The sequence below is a fragment of the Neomonachus schauinslandi genome, chromosome 5, assembly GCF_002201575.2.
Source record: "Neomonachus schauinslandi chromosome 5, ASM220157v2, whole genome shotgun sequence".
NCBI classification, from domain to species: domain Eukaryota; kingdom Metazoa; phylum Chordata; class Mammalia; order Carnivora; family Phocidae; genus Neomonachus; species Neomonachus schauinslandi.
The window spans coordinates 68,202,832-68,222,606 of NC_058407.1; the positions used below are offsets into that span (position 1 = coordinate 68,202,832).

Below are 19,775 nucleotides of genomic sequence, written 5' to 3' on the forward strand. Positions count from 1 at the left end.
CAGAAGCAGGTAACCATGGAATAATAATGAAGTTTTCCTTAAGTAAGAAGGGAAGCTATAAGGATTAGGGGATGGGGGAAGGAATATTTACCAAAAAAGATGAGTGAACACCAAGATTTATAAATAGTACAAAGTAAGATTTGGGGGAGTTGTGCTGACAGCTAGAGTGAAGGGATCACATCTCAGGAAGTCCTCATCTTCTGAAAGGACCCAGCCAACTGGCAAGATGAAGCAGACAATCAATGTAAGGGGACAGTGGTAATGTGTAGAAATGACCAGATAAATATGAAGTCATTCAAGCACACCAGAACTTCTCTGGCTGTAGCACAAGGGAGGTGGCAGGTCTTTTTACAAAAGAATGATATCACAGCTTTAGGGCAGTTGTAGAGGATTGCGACTAGATTCAAGAGATTAAACCAGCTCCAGATACCTCCTGGAGAGGACAGCACAGGCCTGGAATCATCAAAAAAGGGCCTGTTGAGGCTCAAGCAGGGGAAGGAGGGGGAGGCGAATGAATTCATAATCAGAATAGGACTTAAAAGGTCAGAGAGGGTCAACTGCACCTCAGCCAACACTGTCCACAGATAAGGCTGAACCAACCACTCCACATGGAGATCAGTAATGATAAGAGTTTCCTTTCTTCCATCATTATCAAGAAAGTCAAGAGGATGGGTGGGGGAGGGAGATCTGAAAAACCCAACATGAACCCAAAATAGACAACTTAGAAAGATTAAGTCCTCCAAAAGTGGCCATTTAGACCCAAAGCCTCACACGTCTCATTTAAAATTTGGTGATGATCTCCCACACCTCCAAATCCTGATAGCTAAAAGTTGGTTCATAAGGAAGACATGATCAGTGATAGATCACAATATGTTCTAACTTGTTTGCATGTCTGCTATACATATATGTGTGTGTGTGTTTAAATGTATATAATACATATATAACATATAAATATATTATATAACTATATATAAAAATATTTCAGATACCACTACACTGTCAGTAAATAAAACAGGAAAGTCCAAAGTAGGAATCTTCTTATAAGGCTAGAATACTGGCCATACAAAGGATGTGTTGCTGTAGCTTTGAGGTCTATCTGGGAGTAAGCAACAACAAAATATCCTCCTATAAGTAACTTCAGTTTACTGAACAATTTGGGAGAAAGCCCCTCAAGTTGTTAGAAAAGGATTCGAATAGATGGCTTTCTCTTTTCTGTTTCCAGTGTAATAAGAATACAGTATTTCCTAAATTGAGCCCAAGTAGATACAAAATGTTTATATAATGATAGCATTTTATAGATGTATGGGGTCTTAATCTACATGCTATCAACATGACTTATCACTGATGATGTCAAGCTTGAACACACAGCTGGGAGGACATTGGCCAAATTTTTCCACTATAAGCTTACTTTTTTTTTTTTACCTCCTTTCCATACTATTGTAGTACTTCTTATTCTTTGGAAGCAAGTCACAAAATTTAGTCCATATCCCTCCTCAAGGAATGAGGAGTTAAGGAGTTGAGCTTCATTATCTTGAAGGGAGAAGTATTTATATAAATTAGTTAGCATTCTTCTATACAGGAGATTTCTCTCTTCTTCTCTATTCAGTCATTTCATTATATCAGTGTGGACTCATGGATATTTATTTGATACTATGAATTATACTCTAGTACTATTTCATTTATTTTGTTGCTGATCAAATTGTCCTAACTTTGACCACTGGGAGCTCTTTCAAGTTGACTTTCGAGTGACATGCCACCATCATTTGGTTTTTGAACACTTCTTTACTTTCTGGTATAACAACATATCCCAGGATCATTTTATCTATTATCTGCCCCAGACCTAGAATCAGTTATTTGTCCCAAGTACCCTGGTTCCTTTTATTGAAGAACGACATTAGAAACCAAGATTTGGGCCCCTACTACCACACTGTCATTCTGTCTAAGCCTTCTCAGCACACAAAACTAAGAAATATGTGTATGTATTCTAACCTATCTATGCAATATCTAAAATTATTTCTCTTAGTATCCATTTGTCTCTATATTAAGCTAAACATGAGTTTAGGTTGATATTTCTGACTCTAATCTAGTACCACATTGTTCATTGGAGCTAGTCCCACCTCCCTGGTTATCTGTATCCTCCCTTTCCACAGTGAGAAATCTGGCTTCCACACCCCACCATTCATTTATTCATTGATAAACCCCAGTTTATCAATGTAAAGCAGACTCAGAACTGCTAACCCATAGCCTCATGAGAAATAATTTTACCAACTACAATACAGTTGTTTATGTCTCGTTCCCTTTGTTTTTAGTCTTTCAGTTCCCAGTCAATACACTGTTTTCCAAAGTTACTTAGATCAATGTATTTTTTTTCTCCACCTCTCATGTCATTAAATATCCTGCCAAAGAATAGCTCCTAATGCCTGGATAGTGTTCCATAAAATCAGCATGCTCAAACTTACATTTCCTTAGGATGTTAATTTGAGTTGCTTTATTCATTATTCTAAGCAATGCATGCCTTGTCCAAACACATAGATAACCTTAGACAAGAAAATAGTCTATCCAGAATCACAAAATTTTAGAATGCAAAAAACTTTATAGGTATCACCTGGTCTCTTCTTACAATCAATGTTGGACTATTCCCTCTCTGACAGATATTTTCTGCAGGAACGTTGAACTCACTGTTTTCCCAGGAGTAGAGTCCTTCTTTGACTAACAGTAATATTTAATATTTTTTCAGTTCTAGTGTCCCCAGGTAAAATGCTGGGTTTTTATTGTGGTTGTTAGTGCCAGCATTTAGGATATCAACTGTAATCTTTATTTCCAACCTTGCAAATATGTTTTAAAGAAATCAAGTCCTTGAAATTTCTGAAGATAAAACAAGAAAAACAGCAACTGGCTTTTCATATGAGAACTTAAGTGAAGGTTCTGTTAATATATCACACTTTATTGGCATATTAAACTATATACTGTACATCTTTTTCTTGCCTAATTCCTGTAATTGAGAGAAAATGATATACAATTACATCAATTTAAACTACACAGAATGTTCTGATTATTACTATTGGCTTACAAAAGCTGTTATCTCAATATATCCAATCATCAGCAAATTCTTTTAGTTTGAATTATATTGATTTTTTTCAGAGAATATAGAGAGGCAATGTGATACAGTAGAAAGAATATTAAGCCAGGAGCCAACATCCCTGAGTATTTATTGCCATAGAGACATTAATTAATTTTGTGACCTTATGTAGGTCACTGAACTGATTTTGTTTCAATTTCTTTGTCAATAATATAAGGATATTAGAGCATAAGTAGATATAGTCAAAGGATTCTTGCATTTTATGTCTTTCTTTAGTCAACCCAAATCTATTTGCAAGGAGAAAAAAGGATTATAGCAAATATATATACGTGAAAAATAGAACTAATCATTGTTAAATGTGTTAAGAGTCTTAAAAATCTTGGAATAAATGAGGTCACTCTGGGAAGTACGGTACAGGCTCTGAAATCAGCCTGCCCGCCCTCAAATTCCAGTGTTGCTGTTCACCAGCTATGCAACTGCTTTCAGTCACAGGCTTTCATCTTTAAAATGCAGACAATAATGATTACCTTGGCAGTATGGATTAAATAAAACAATGACTGTGAAAGGCCCAGTCCTGGCAAAAAGAGAGTACTCAATAAACAGTAGCCATTCTGGAATAGAATTATAAGGCTCTTTCAATAGTGAGGAAATGACTGAAAAAGCAATATGGCTGAGTATCATAGAGAAATGATTCAAAGCTAGTGCTAATCCTTACATGCAGGTTTAGGCTCCCATATTGTTCCTATCTAATACTTTGGGTAGAGTAATAGGTACAGGCAGAGCAACAAATAGAAAGAGATAAAAAGTCCCCCAAATTGTTCAGATGCCTGATGTCAGGAGATAATAGAAGATCACAGACCTGTATATAGAATATCTGTGTGTGTTTACGATATTTATACATTCTTAAAATGTTTCTTTTTGTTCTTTTTTAATGGTTAGTGCTGGTTTTCTGGAAAGGTTTGTATTCTGTTAATTATGATAAAGAGAAACAAAGAACATGTTTCCTAGCATGCCTAGCCCAAGTTGTGGTGATAGCAGCAGTGATGCAAGTAAGACAACCCCACCAGGAGGGTGAACCTTAAAAGGACAAAATGGGGGCTACTCATACAGACAAACCCTCCCCATCAAGATGTCCTCATTCCACAGCAACTTTCTACTAAAAAAAAAAAAGTCTCTAGGGTTCTAGTTTTATTTACCAAGAAAGATTGTACTCATTTATTCTGATATCAGCAATTGAACAAATATTAAAGAGCTAGTAAGCCCTGGGAATACTAAGCAAAACAAAACATCATCTCTTCCTTCAACTCACCATAGAAAAGGGGAAGAAAACCACAAAAATGCAGACTTTCATAGCACGGCTGGGAAGAAAAGCCTAACCTGTCAATCTTTGTTTCTCACTGGAGATTAGAGGACTTTAAGTATCTTTGACTCATTTCTAGGTGAATCCCATTGGGCCCACACTATCGCTTGTTTAGTTCTGAGTCTGGAGACTAGTTATGATCAGCAGGCTTTCAGCAGTTCCTGAAAAGCAGTGTTACCTTTGCAGATAAGTCCTTGTGTGTAACCCACCTGCTCAGAACCCCTAAGAACTGTGGGCAATTCCTGCTCTGAAACCCAGCCCTGTGACAAGGTTCTTAATATCAGGAAAAAGGTTTTCTTGTGGCCAGGTACCCATTGGGCCTGAGAATACAAACTGTTTGAATCTTCCTGTAAAAGTACTCTTGTTGCTTCTTGCTGGACCTTCCATCATCTGAAGGTTCTGGTTCTGCTTCTCTGTGCTTCTTCTTGACCTCTTTCTTCTTCCTTCAAGGGCCTAATTAAATCCAACTTCCTCCATGAACACTTCCATGACTACCCTAACCCTCTTTGGTAATGCTCCATTTCCATATGGAACTCATGGTCAGTAGGAGACAATTTAATCTTTATTCATAAACCATCCGATGTTATCTGCCATTCATTGTATTTATGTGAGTTTGACTTGCCCAAATCACCTGCATGGTTCTTGGGAGCTGGGACCATGATGCATGTTTACTCCATCCTCTGCAATTCTAGCCCAATGGAGTCTATTTTTGGAGCTTATTGAATGCTGGTTTAAAGTATTTCTGATTCTGAACTACATAAAACAAATAGAAGGACAGGTTTAAAGAAGATTGGCAGACAGCAACATTTACTTTTCAAAAGTTCACTGAGCCAAATTGAAAATGTGTTATGCTAAGAATATCTTCAGTTCCTAAATGCCTGTATTATAAGAAAATATTCATACTATATGATGTGTTGTCTAAGGCTCATCAAATTTTGGAAGAGTTTTAATAAATCCTCATCATTGAATGAAAATATTTTATTTCAGTACCTGCAAAAGACTACACATCTAAAAAAATACCTTCATGAAAGATAAGTTTTCTGTTCTAGATTAAAGAAGTCTCACAACTAAACATATGCATGTTTCTGTACTGAGTACCGAATCAGATGAAAACAAAAAAAAATTTATTTTTATTATTTGTCTTTTTTGTTATTTGTCCTATAAAGAACATTTTGAGACAACTGACAAGCTTTGAATAAGGCTGTAAATTAAAGTATTGCAGCAATATTAATCTCCTGATTGTGACAATTAGACTGTGTTTATGGGAGAAAATGCCCTTGTTTTAGAAAAAACAACAAAGTACTTACTCTTTCCTAAAAGAAAAGAGCTTTATTTAGGGAATACAATGAAATAGTTATTCTTTCCTAAAAGAAGGGCACTGGCTCACATGACTGCAGTCCAATGATCAAAATCAGGAAATTAATATTGATATACTATACTTATCTAACTATAGAGTGAATGAAAGAGAAAGAATGACTAAAGCAAATGTCTTAAAAATTTGTCAGTTGGGGAACATTGATAAAAGGCATACAGGAATTCTTTGTACTCTTCTTTTTTTTTTTTAAGATTTTATTTATTTATTTGACAGAGAGAGACGCAGCGAGAGAAGGAACACAAGCAGGGGGAGTGGGAGAGGGAGAAGCAGGCTTCCCGCTGAGCAGGGAGCCTGATGTGGGGCTGCATCCCAGGACCCTGGGATCATGACCTGAGCCGAAGGCAGATGCTCAATGACTGAGCCACGCCCTCTTTGTACTATTCTTACAACTTCTTTGTAAGTTAGAAACATTTCAAAATAAAACATTAGATTTATAGATCAAATCAGTAAAATATGTAAAGTATTATTTTTGCTGGATGTGCTGTTTTAGGCTGTTTGGGCTGCCATAATAAAATACAACAGATTTTATTTCTCTCAGTTCTAGAGTCCGGGAAATCCAAGATCAAGGCACCAGAGGATTCAGTATCTGGTGAGAGCCTACTTTCTGGTTCCCTGCCAGCTCACGGTGTCCTCATGGGGTGGAAGGGGTGAAGGAGCTCTTCGGTGCTTCTTTTAGAAGAGCACCAAAATGGGAGCTCCACTTTCATGACCTAATCACCCCTCAAATGCACCCCCTCCAAATACCATCACAGTGGGGATTAAGTTTTAACATAAGAATTTTGGACAGACACAGTCAGTCAATAGTATGTATTTTATGTAAAACATGTCTCCTACCTATAAATTCCTGTTTTACGTCTTGAGGCCTGTGTTCCACTTTTTGACATGTGGCTTAAGAAAGACAAAAGGCAATCTGATTCTAAATAAACACTGTCCATATATTAGTTTTAGTTGAAAATTTTGTTCCAGTACTACGTTGAATAAAAGTGGTGAGAGGAACATCTTTGTTTTGTTCTGTTCCTGACCTTAGGGGAAAAGTTCTCAGTTTTTCACCACTGAGTATGATGTTAGCCACACAGACACACACACACACACACGCAGACACACACACAGACACACAGACACAGACACACACACAGACACACACACATGCAGTGACCTTTATTATGTTGATGTATTTTCTCTCTAAACCTACTTTGTTGTGTTTTTATCCTGACTGGATATTGTACTTTGCCAAATGCTTTTTCTGCATCTATTGAAATGATCGTATGTTTTTTACCCCTTTTTTTGTTGATGTGATATATCACATTGATGGTTTTGAAAATACTGAACCACCCCTGCATCCCAGGAATAAATCCCACTTGATCATGGTGAATGATTTTTTAATGTATAGTTGGATTCAGTTTGCTATGCAGTTTTGATTTGTATTTCCCTGATGATGAGTGATGTTGAGCATCTTTTCATGTGTCTATTGGCCATCTGGATGTCTTCTTTGGAAAAATGTCTATTCATGTCTTCTGCCCATTTTTTAATTGGATTATTTGTTTCTTAGGGTTGAGTTTTATAACTTCTTTACATATTTTGGGCACAACAATAAACATCAAAGCATTTCAATCTTCAATACAGTTAATGCATCCATCCCTTCTTCTAAAAAGAGAGAAAGCACAAGGGACTCTGGTCAGTGGCGGGGGGCAGGGAGCGAGGAATGTAGGAACAGGATATTCTGAAAATAAGAGCTGGCATTACGGAACCACCACTGCTGGTAGAATTTACAATGGATTGGGGTACCAACAGCATTAGCAGTCTGGTCCCTGAAAGAAACCACACATTAATGAGAACTGTCACAAGCCTCAACTTGTCTTGGATGAACCCTCTCCTGGAGTCTTCACCTCCCTTAATTTTGATCAATGGCTCACAAAATAAACAATGATTCACTTCCACTTGATAATGGTGACAGAGTTGCCCTGCAGAGAACATCGGAGTATTAGTTATCAGCAATTCTGGTTTGAAAACCAATCAGTTGTGAGTTTCCAACAGTGACTAATGTACCACAAAATTAAGTTTGTAGGTCGCCGATCTCAGAACCAGATGTGAACCACAGTGAATCACGGGTACTAACAACCAGCTGTACCTTGGTGACACTGAGACTTTGTTGCTCCTCACCCTGCAAAAAGCTGATAGCCAATTATAACTGGAGTGATTTAAGTGAAGACTGACAGTTATTCTGATATAATTATCAACTGAATAAAAATATCCTAATTCCAATAGGCAGGTTTTGATGAAAGCACACACACAAAAACACTTTTTTAAAGGAGGATTTCTATGCCAGCAAAAGACATTATTGTAGCAGCTTTTTATTCTGAGACATTTGCATTGTGACCACTTTATAAATACTTTCAGGATGAAGACAAATACTTCAAAGTATTCCACCAATGGTTCCTGGAAGATGAGGGGAAACAGCAAGAATGAAAATGTCTGGGCTTCCTTTTTCTTTTTCTTTAAGATTTTATTTATTTATTTAAGAGAGATAGAGAGCACGAGTGAGAGAGAGAGAGAGATCACAAGCAGGGGGGAGGGGTAGAGGGAGAAGCAGACTCCCTCCTGAGCAGGGAACCCAAAGCAGGACTCGATCTTAGGACCTGGGGATCATGATCTGACCCGAAGGCAGATGCTTAATCAACTGAGCCACCTAGGCACCCAATGTCTGGGCTTTCTAACAGATCAAGTTGTAGGATATCTGGAGTTTTGTTACTATAAAAGACTTGCATTTCTAGTCTACTAGAGATGGAGGGGGTCCATGCATCATGAGAAAAAAATGAAGACAGGCAGAGATTCTCACACTGCTGAAATGGGTCAAGTCACTATACTTGGTTAAATGCTGCCTTCTTTCCTCTAGAATTCATTGTTTCCAGTTTAATTTTGTGCATTTATACTATTATATGCAAACTCAAGGGAGTTTTTTGAAATCATGACCTACACTTTAGAAACTTAATAAGTAAGACTTAGGCCTATGGCTCATGGGAGTACTCCATTCAACCAGCAGATTTAAGACTAAAGACGAATAACTGTCCTACCAATTCTTGTTATACAGAAAAACTATACAGTCTTTCTAAGCCTTTATTGAAGGGCATTTTTCTTTCAAAAATTCATAAATCCAAGGATTACTCTTGGGCTTAATGTTGCTATTTCAGGTCTTAGCAACTGGAATAAAGCCCTATGGAAGAGAGGCACTATTAAGCAATTTAAGACCAGCTTATTTAATTCTTTTTTCCTTAAACCTCACTTACCTTTAAGAAATAAGGAGAAGATCCTAAGATAAAAACTTTCATGGTCAGTTGGGGCTGATATTGCATCATTGCAGTTATACAGCTCACAGTATTTTAGTGGACTTTCTAGTTGGAGGGAAAGCATGTAATTTGGAACCAAAATGATTTTTTAAAGTACTGAAAATAAATATTTAACATTTTTTCAGAAAAAATAACTCATAAGTATTATACATTTTCTTGTAAAGCATCAATTGATCATAAAGTCAAAATACTTTCAATTATCATTTTATCATTTTAATGAAGTTCTTATCTGAAAAATTTTTCAGAAATACTGTAGAGTATACTAGATTTGAAGGTCCTCACCAAAATAATTAATTCAATAAGAATGTACTTAATGCTTACTGTGTGTCACGTACTGTGCTAAGTCCTAAGGAAAAGTAAGATGGATGTTATTCCTGTTCTCAAGAACTGTGACATCTACAAAGAGCTTATCAAACTCAACACCCCAAAACACAAAAAAATCCAGTCAAGAAATGGGCAAAAGACATGAACAGACATTTCTCCAAAGAAGATATGCAAATGGCCAACAGACACATGAAAAAATGTTCAACATCACTCAGCATCAGGGAAATACAAATCAAAACCACAATGAGATTACCACCTCACATCTATCAGAATTGCTAAAATGAACAAAAAGACAGGAAACAACAGATGTTGGTGAGGATGCAGAGAAAGGGAAACCCTCTTAACACTGCTGGTGGGAATGAAAACTGGTGTAGCCACTCTGGAAAATAGTATGGAGTTTCCCCCAAAAGTTAGAACTACCCTGAGATCCAGCAAATGCACTACTAGGTATTTACCCAAAGGATACAAAAATACTGATTCGAAGGGATACATGCACCCCAATATTAATAGCGGCATTATCTACAATAGGCAAACTATGGAGAGAGCACACATGTCCATCAACTGATGAATGAATAAAGAAAAAGTGGTATACATATAATGGAATATTACTCAGCCATCAAAAAGAATGAAATCTTGACATTTGCAATGATGTGGATAGAACTAGAGGGTATTATGCTAAGTGAAATAAGTTAGTCAGAGAAAGACAAATACCATGTGATTTGACTCATATGTGGAATTTAAGAAACAAAACAGATGAACATAGGGGAAGGGAAGGAAAAATAAAATAAGATAAAAACAGAGAGGGAGGCAAACCATAAGAGACTCTTAACTATAGGGTACAAACAGGGTTACTGGAGAGGAGGTGGGTGAGGGGATAGGTTAATTGGGTGATGGGCATTAAGGAGGGCACTTGATGTTATGAGCACTGGGTGTTATATGCAACTAATGAATCACTAAATTCTACCCCTGAAACCAATAATACACTATATTTTGACTAAATTGAATTTAAATACAAAATAAAAAAGAACTGTGATATAGGCAGAAATATGTAGAGAACTTAATCACCATTCTTACTTTAGTACATTTCCTTTAAAAATTTTAAAGGCACGTACTGCATGGAGCACTGGGTGTTAAACGAAAACAATGAATCATGGATCACTACATCAAAAACTGATGATGTATTGTATGGTGACTAACAAAATAAAATTTAAAAAAAAGAAAAAAGAAAGGTATTTTATTCTTTATTTTTTAAATATTTTTAAAAAGATTTTATATATTTATTTGAGAGACAGAGTGAGAGAGAGCACAAGCAGGGGGAGGAGCAGAGGAAGAGGGAGAAGCAGACTCCCCACTGAGCAGGGAGCCAGATATGGGGCTCAATTCCAGGACTCCGAGATCATGACCTGAGCCAAAGGCAGATGCTTTAATCAACTGAGCCACCCAGGCGCCCCTAAAGGTATTCTAATTTAAAGCCTTATGAACTATTTATTCTACTAAAGAATGAGAATTACATACATAGTAAATTTTTGCCACAGCATTTAATTTAAGAGGCTTTAGTTCAATATCTGTGCAGCAAATAATTTGAAATTAGCTTTTTAAAAAACAAATACGCTCTGAACAAAACAAATCAATAAACAGCAAACCAGTAAATATTTAATTTTTTCATAAGGAATATATTCATCTCTAAACATATAGACATCTCTCCAATCTTCTCTCTCATCTTCTGACAATACTCCCTGTTCCTACTTTTCTTCCTCTTCTAATCACAGCTTGACCCAGTACAGGTCTGGCTTCTAGTCCAACATTCCAGAAAACCATTCTTGCTGAGGTCAACAGCAAAATCCCATAGACACTCTGCATTTTGATCTTATTTGTTATATGTCTAGCATTTGACTGTTGATGTTGCGGTATCTCTTGATACTCTCTCTTCTCCTGCCCTCTATAACACACACTTTTCCTATTTTTCATTCTTTCTGTCCTCTCTTTCTCTGTCTTCTTTATAGATCCTTCTGCCTGTTCCCAGATAAAAGAGCTCTACAGCTTTTATCACAGATCTTTTATCCTCACTCAACATTCACTCACATTCCTTCAAAAACCATATACATGTAGATAACAACATCTAGGTGAGAGTAAAAATATAAACTGAAATACAAATTTTAGTAATATTTATGTATTGGTCTCATTCCCTCACTGTGCAGCTTCAGATCCTATAAAGAACTCCTTATTAAGTATCTCTCTCCCTCTCTCTCTCTTTCTCTAATTGAGGTATAGATGACACACAATGTTACATTGGTTTCAGGTGTACAACATAGTGATTCGGCAAGTGCATAACATTATTCTATGCTCACCACAAGTGTAGCTACCATCTGTTACCATACAATACTATTACAATACCATTGACTATATAAGATATCTCAATTAGTTTATCAAGCTCAACATGAAGGTCTGGGCTTATTATGCCCACATCCAAGACTTACTCCCCCACCACACTGTCCTCTCTCAGTGAATAGTATCACCATCTGTTCAGTTGCTCAAACCTAAATACTCAAAGCTACCCTTGAATTTTCCTTCTGCTTCACTCCCATAACCAATCACCATGTTTTCCTCCCATCTAACACCTGCTGATTACACTTAGGTTCTAGTTCCTTTACAAAACCATCCCTGGAGCTCTCTAAGCCCCAATTCCCAGCACCCACACCCAAGGCTGGCATTACCTGCCCTCTCAAACCCTGTATTTCTCATCAGACAGAAAATTATGCTGTCAAGAGTCCTTATTTTCTTTCAGAGTTGTGTTCTCAGCACCACGGAGAGCACCTGGTGTTGCGTAACAGTAATCACAATACCATTTAAAACAAAATAATAACTAATACACAGTAGTAAATAGGAAAGCCAGGATTGAAAGCCAGGCAGCTGGCTCCAGAGTATGTGCTTTTAACCACTATTTCACATTGCATTCAGCACTTAATAAGTATTGATTTAAGTAAGTTAATAAAAACATACTTGCTCTTAATTCAGCAAAATTAAGTCTGGAGGGGCATGGGATTGTGTTAATGCCCAGGTATAAATAGATGCCTGAGAGTTAAATGAAAATCCCCAAGAAATATGACAATAATGTGACAAGACAGTAATGCAACATCAATCACCTTTTTATCCAGAAGTAGAAAACTTACATCTAACAAGAAAACCAGCTGAAGTATATCCTTTGATCTCTCTGCTTAGAAGAAGGCAGACTTAAATGGAGCCTGTTAACTTTGTGCAGTTTTTAAAATTAAGGTGACTTATCTAATAGGTATAGTTACCTGAGTTGGGCTAGAAATGTTCTGCTTTTCCTCAGTTACAGAGGAAGCTTTTTTTTTTTTTTTAAGATTTTATTTATTTGACAGAAAGACAGCAAGAGAGGGAACACAAGCAGGGGGAGTGGGAGAGGGAGAAGGAGGCCTCCCGCTGAGGGGAGAGTCCCATGTGGGGCTCGATCCCAGGCCCCTGGGATCATGACCTGAGCCGAAGGCAGATGCTTAACGACTGAGCCACCCAGGCGCCCCATAGGAAGCTTTTAATTAAAGATAGACAACTGCTTCACAAAACATGTTGAGATGGAAGGAAAGCTGAAGGCTAGAAGACAAAATTCATCCAGAGAATAGATACAGGCTAATTTATTATTTGGGAAGTGAGGCAAAAAGTTTTGCATACTATAGTTGCCCCAGAACCTCTCATGAATTATTGTCTGATGTAAAAATTTTCCTCATAATTATGATGGAATTATACAGAGCATATTAAATTAAAATTAATACCCTCTCATCATAAAGCCAAAAAAGAGTAATACTTTTCTAGTTAAACATGTAGAGTCATAGAATCCTTAAGCTTGATGAAAATTTAGAAGTGATTTACTTTCTTTCTCATTGAATGTGAAAATCCTTCTGCTGCATCCTTGATAGATGAGGTAGCCTTTGCTAGAATACTTCTATTGACAGGAAATCCAGCATTTCATCAGGCAAGTTCACTCAGCATTGAGAGGCTCACATGATTAGGGAATTCTTTCAGACATGAATCTAAATCTCCTTCCATGGGACTTACATTCATTAGCCCATATCTTAGTCTGCTTGGGCTGCTGTAACAGAATAACACACACTGGCTGGCTTATAAACAACAGAAATGTATTTTTCACAGGTCTGGAGGCTGGGGAGTTTAAGATCAAGGCAGCAGCATGGTTGCATTTGGTGAGGGTCCTCTTCCTGGTTCATAGCCAACACCCTCTCACTGTGTCTTTACATGATGGAGAGGGCTAGGGATCTCTCTGGAACCTTTATTATAGAGACACTAATCCCATTCATGAGGAATCTACCCTCATGACCCAAGGACCTTCCAAAGGCCTCACCTTCTAGTACCATCATTTGGACATTAAGATTTCAAAATATGAATTCTGGAAGGACACAAACATTCAGACTACAGCAGTCCATATTCTGCCCTCTGGAGCAAAGCAAACAGAATTACTCTCTCTTCAATATTTTAATCTTACAATAGAAAATAGCATTGCAGAGCTGAAAAGGATCACACAGAATAACAAACACATCCCTTTTGAAGAATAAAGAAAGGAAACTCGCATTCATACAGGTCATCCATATGGTTGCAAACTGGAGAGCTGTTGCTAAACCCCTTTTGACTGAACTTTCTCCTGATTCTTAGGTCTTTCTTATTACTTTATTATATTTGATTGTTATTTGATGATTATCATGTTACTTTCCCAGACCATGTATATTAAGATAATAATCATTTCTTGATTAGCCCTTGTCTGGTGAAAGCTAAACAATTTTGTTAGACTTTGCTAATGACCATGATCTTCAAAACAGGACAAACAGCAGCAACCCCAGTTAAAGATTAAGATAATCATAATCAAGAGATGTCCACCCAAACCATTATAGCACTAGATAAAGTAGCCTTTAAAATATAAAGATACGAATTACCCCAAAAATAAAAAATAAAAGATAATCCTCCCAAGGCATCAGAATGGAATGGAAGTGGACTGCTGTTCACCGAAGCACACAGCAACACATTACTAACATTCTGTTTTTCCAAGTTCTCCTAGAGCATCTAAGTAATCACAGACCACAGTGTTGACCAAATGTTTTGCCACTATAACACTTGAATTACCATTTTTCTAGCTTCTATTATCAGGTTTTCTTATTTCTTTTTTTTTTTTTTTTCTTTTGCCATTTGCTGTCCAGCCCTTAAGATAAAAATTCCAGCATTCTGTTATAGCAACACTTTGCTCCTAGGATCAATTTCCATATACAGCAGGATTGCAGTTTCAAACAATCCCCACATCTCAGGGGCTTAACATTTGCAAAGGATTATTTCTCACTCACACTGTATGAACACTGTGTTGTTAAGAATGCTTGGTTTAGGGCGCCTGGGTGGCTCAGTTGGTTAAGCGACTGCCTTCGGCTCAGGTCGTGATCCCGGAGTCCCGGGATCGAGTCCCACATCGGGCTCCCTGCTCAGCAGGGAGTCTGCTTCTCCCTCTGACCCTCCTCCCTCTCATGCTCTCTGTCTCTCATTCTCTCTCTCAAATAAATAAATAAAATCTTAAAAAAAAAAATTAAAAAAAAATAAAAATAAAATTAAAAAAAAAAAAAAGAATGCTTGGTTTATGCTTGGTTCTCTAAAGGATGCGGGCTCCAGCTAGTTGTAAACAACAGTTGCTCCTGAGAAAAGAGCTCCCTTCAGTGCGCCTCTTCGGCAGTTAAATGCTACCTAGGGGTGCCTGGGTGGCTCAGTTAGTTAAGCATCTGACTCTTCACCTCAGGGTCATGAGTTCAAGCCTTGCATTGGGCTCCTAAATAAGAAAGAAAGAAAGAAGGAGGAGGAGGAGAAGGAGGAGGAGGAGGAGGAATAGGAGGAGGAGGAGGAAAGCTTCTACCTAGACGTGACAAATGCCACAAATGCCACTTTCACTCACATATTAATTGGTCAAAGCAAGTCATGTGGTCAGAGGGGGCTGAAAAATGAAATCCTCTCCTGTGTCTGGAAGGCAAAGAACTGGAGAATTTGTGAAGCCCTAATGAACACCAGATTTCCCAATCCTTCCTTCTGACAATTCCTCTACTAATCATAGAAGAGTGTCTCCCTTATTTTTTTTTTAAAAGCAAAGCCTTTGGGAAATATTATCTCAAGATGCTTCCCACCAAAAGCACACAAACTGTGTCACTAGAGAATAAATAAAATGGGGAAATAGAAACTAATATAAACATCATATTACTTGATATTAATATTTTATAATTTTTTTATTGAGTATAGTTCATATACAATGTTACATTGGTTTCAGGTGCATATTACTCGTTTTTTATTTCTTTGTTTATGTATATATTTGCTTCAGATACAAGTGAGGGGAAATGTTTTTCATAGCCCCTCTGGAAAAGAGAAACAGTATATGGAATTAACCTAGGATTTAAATTCTTAGATCTTTGTTCTTTTTAATTATCAAAAGGGCTGGGAAAGTGATTTTAGAAGGGAAGTTCTATAAATATTCTTCCCTCTCCCATTTTAGTATTTTCATTTTTTTAAAGATTTTGTTTATTTATTTATTTGAGAGAAAAGAGACAGAGATAGCAACAGAGAGCAGGAGCAGGGAGGAGAGGGAGAAGCAGGCTCTCCGCTAAGCAGGGAGCCTGACCCCAGGACCCTGGGATCTCATGACCTGGGCCGAAGGCAGCCGCTTAACTGACTGAGCCACCCAGGTTCCCCCATTTAGTATTTGCATATACAAAGACAATTTAGTCTCACCCCCAGCATAAAAAGCCCATGTGTTACAGCAGCTTCATCTTTGCACAATTACAGAAAAAAATAGGAACCATTTTCTTCAATGTAGAGACATCTATCACCAGGAATCAAGGAAGAACTAAGCTACACAATTGCAAAGGAAATCGTTTCTGACAGACATTTGTGAGTTAAAGCAGCTACATGTAGGTAAAATGTGAGTTTACTAGAACAAAATTGCATGTTGTACTGTTGAAACTGCAGCACATAATCACACTGTCCAGCCCTTAAGATAAAAGGGCTACAACTTAAGAAAGCTTTCCTTTGCAAAATTTCTTCTCCAGCATAGGTTTTTCACACTAATCTCTCTTTCCTTAACTAGGACAAAACCAAAAGAAAACACCTCTTTTTTGAGTGGGTAACACAAGAATGTGTAAATACTATCTTTTGTTTCATTTGAAACCTTGCCAATGATTTCTGTATGTTATCTCCTAGAGATAAGAAAACAAATGCCCTTCATACTTGCTAAATCTCTTTTATCCAAAAAGTATGAAGAAAACAGAAGATTGCGTTGCTTCCCACATAATTTCCATATTCAACTTTTTGCATCAGATTTTCCTTTTTTAAAAACCATGAAAACTGTTGACAAGATAATCTAACTGTATAGAAATGGATAAAATAGGAAAAATATTTTTAGAGTAGCATTTGAATTTTCCTCTAGTTATTTTATGTTCTCCATGATTTGAAATACTACTTTTGAAATATACAATGAAAAGCCATCTCCCAAATATATTATTAATAATCGATAATTTTACAAAATTATCTACAAGACTACAAGAGTAAGTGTGAATTTATTGAATTGAATTGCTCTACATTCAAGAGTATTATCTATTTGACAGTGACTAATTAAATTATTTTTATAATATTTAAAATATGCTTTAGCTTATTGATTGGAGCTATGTTATCATGTAGGTCAAAAATAAACCCATTTGTATAAAAGGGATGGTAACATATAGACCTGAGTAATAATGTTCAAGGAAAACATACTAAGATGCATAAGGAAAAATCCAGTATGGATCCCCTTCCTCTGAAATAGCAATTGCAATTAAGAGTAGCTAATGAGAAAAATCAGAGGGGCCTTCAGATTACTATATTCATGGCTCACTTTCACAAATAGTATACATGTGACCTGAGTAACTGGCCACATTGAACAATAATCAGCAGGCTGCCTTTGAAGATGCATTAAATAATATAAAATTTGTGTAATCATAGTAAATTAATATTGTTTTAAGATAGTCCATAAATGCTTTTAATATTAGCGTCTCCCTTTTTTTAAATTATGATTCCTAAAACCTCTGTAGAGAATATTTGGGTGGAATGACTCCCCAGAATCTTGTATTCTTAATGTAGCACCATTACCTAAAAAGGGATTAAGGATAATCATTTGGAAATTTGCACACTGATGTATCCTTCGTTCTCCTAGAAGTAGTCTAGTGTAATGATTAAACACTGGGTCTCTAGAGTCAGAGACCTATGCTCACAATAATAGTGCCTTCCTTATAGGGTTGTCAGGATTAAATGAGTAAATAAATAGAATGTTAAATACTTAGCATAGTGCCTGGAGCAAAACATATCTTCAATAAATATTTTCTATAATTATTATATTGTATATTATTCAGACAAACTACATGGGGAGCTGACATGCAGGAAAAAAAATATGAAGGTTAAATGCACCATAAAAATAGGCCATACTTGACTCATAGAGACAAGATAAAAATAAACATCCACAAAATCATATTCATTTTTACAACACTATTTGAAATCTACTTTTGTTTACCTTCTAAGAATTGAGTTCAAAATGCTATATATCTCTACCAACATTTAAATACAGTGTTAAAGCACAAAGATAGCTTAGAGTGTATATTTTGCCCCCTGATTTTTGTAGCTTGTACAGGAAAAAAGAAACCAACCCCCAGAATTAAATCCAAGAACACACAAATTTTTTTTTCTATCATTTCAAAAGGCAGGGGAGCAGGATGGGATGTACCCAGCACAAGCTATCATCAACCCAGCACCTCTGGGTGTTAGTGCACACACATTTTCATATATCTGGTTGACTTTGCAGTTGGGCAATGTCACACAGCCAGGCAGAAGTGCCCTTCTTGCTGGCCTTTTATTCCTATCTTTTCTGTCTAAACTTGTTCAAATACACAAAAATATTGATGACTCGATCAACAAAGTTCTTTATAAGACATGGATTATTTTTTAATTGCAATGATTGCGCTGGAGAGCTAAGGGAAATTACATAAAGAAGAAATGCCAATGAGCCAGATGCAATTTGTAAAGAGGTTTCCTCTCTGTATAACTTCTTCAAAGCAAAATTATATCCTGTCAAATATACTGGAAATTTAGAATTTATTGGAGACATTTTTATAGCAGATTTCATTGATGAAAATTATAGCTTGTTTTTGCTGAATCAAAAACCTTCTTACCTCTGGTAAAATATGTATTACTATATTAGCAAATATATCTCTTGTAAATGTGTATATGCAACAATGTGTAAGCAGAAAGTAATTCATAAAATAATTAGGATAATGATTTTAATCATCTTAATGGAACATAATATCCACTGGAAATGCCTCTCTACATAGAATTCTATGTATCTTAAAAAAAGCAAAACTACATCCAACTCAAGTCCTTTGTGAATGATGCAAGGCAAAAATCAATAAATGAAACAATCTCTTACCAGAATAAAATGATCCTAACATTTCCTTTCTTCCAGAAAGCTCTTGCGGATTTTCCCCAATCAGGATAAGGTTTGTCCTGAAGCATCATATCAGTGACCTGAAGCAACAAAAGGAACTTATTTAGACTTTCAGAAATCTTACATTTAGGTTTAAATATTTATATAATTTGCACTTTATCGAGAATAAAATATGTACATATTAATGCTAGAATATATGCAGAGATAAAATTAAGAATATACTTCTTTCAATTAAAAATTTTAGTAGTTAATTTGACTTTACATAATGAATGAGCTTATTTAAGGTCATCCAACATGTCAACTACTGAGATTTTTTTTTTAAAAACATCAATCAAGATTACCTTATATAAGAAGGCCTCTTTACGGTACCATTAACCTCTTCATAGAAATAAAACATATATAATAAATAAAATACCATAGTTATTGGTGTTTATTGTCTAAATCAGAAACTCCAAAATCCAAATATTTCTTTCTCTGTCTAGATTTTTACCTAAATCACTAGTCAAAATATTACCTTCCCTTCTCTCCATTTTTTCTTTCTATGATGTGTGAGGTATGGGACTTGACCCAGTTTTATAGAATATTTATTTTAATAGCCTAGCATTCTCCCACCTCCATGCCATTTGCAGTTCTATGTCTTCTTCCAAAAACATTCTACCTCTCTTTCTCACGTGCACAGATTCTGCCCACCTTCTGAGGTCTAGGCAAAGTCACATCACCATCACACACTGTGACGTCTTTGCTGTCCCCTCCAACCGTAGCTCTGGATCCATCCT

The 19,775-nt window shown here is 36.5% G+C and overlaps 1 protein-coding gene across 3 annotated transcripts in view; it reads right to left on the minus strand.

The window, feature by feature from the left end:
* Positions 1 to 19,775, minus strand: part of TMEM117 (transmembrane protein 117) — a 478,296-nt gene that overhangs the window by 144,601 nt on the left and 313,920 nt on the right. For all 3 annotated transcript variants that reach the window (XM_044914873.1, XM_021704760.2, XM_044914874.1), the window contains one exon: positions 18,982 to 19,079. In XM_044914873.1, coding sequence (XP_044770808.1) covers positions 18,982 to 19,079 — 98 coding nt within the window. The remainder of the gene's footprint in view (positions 1 to 18,981; positions 19,080 to 19,775) is intronic.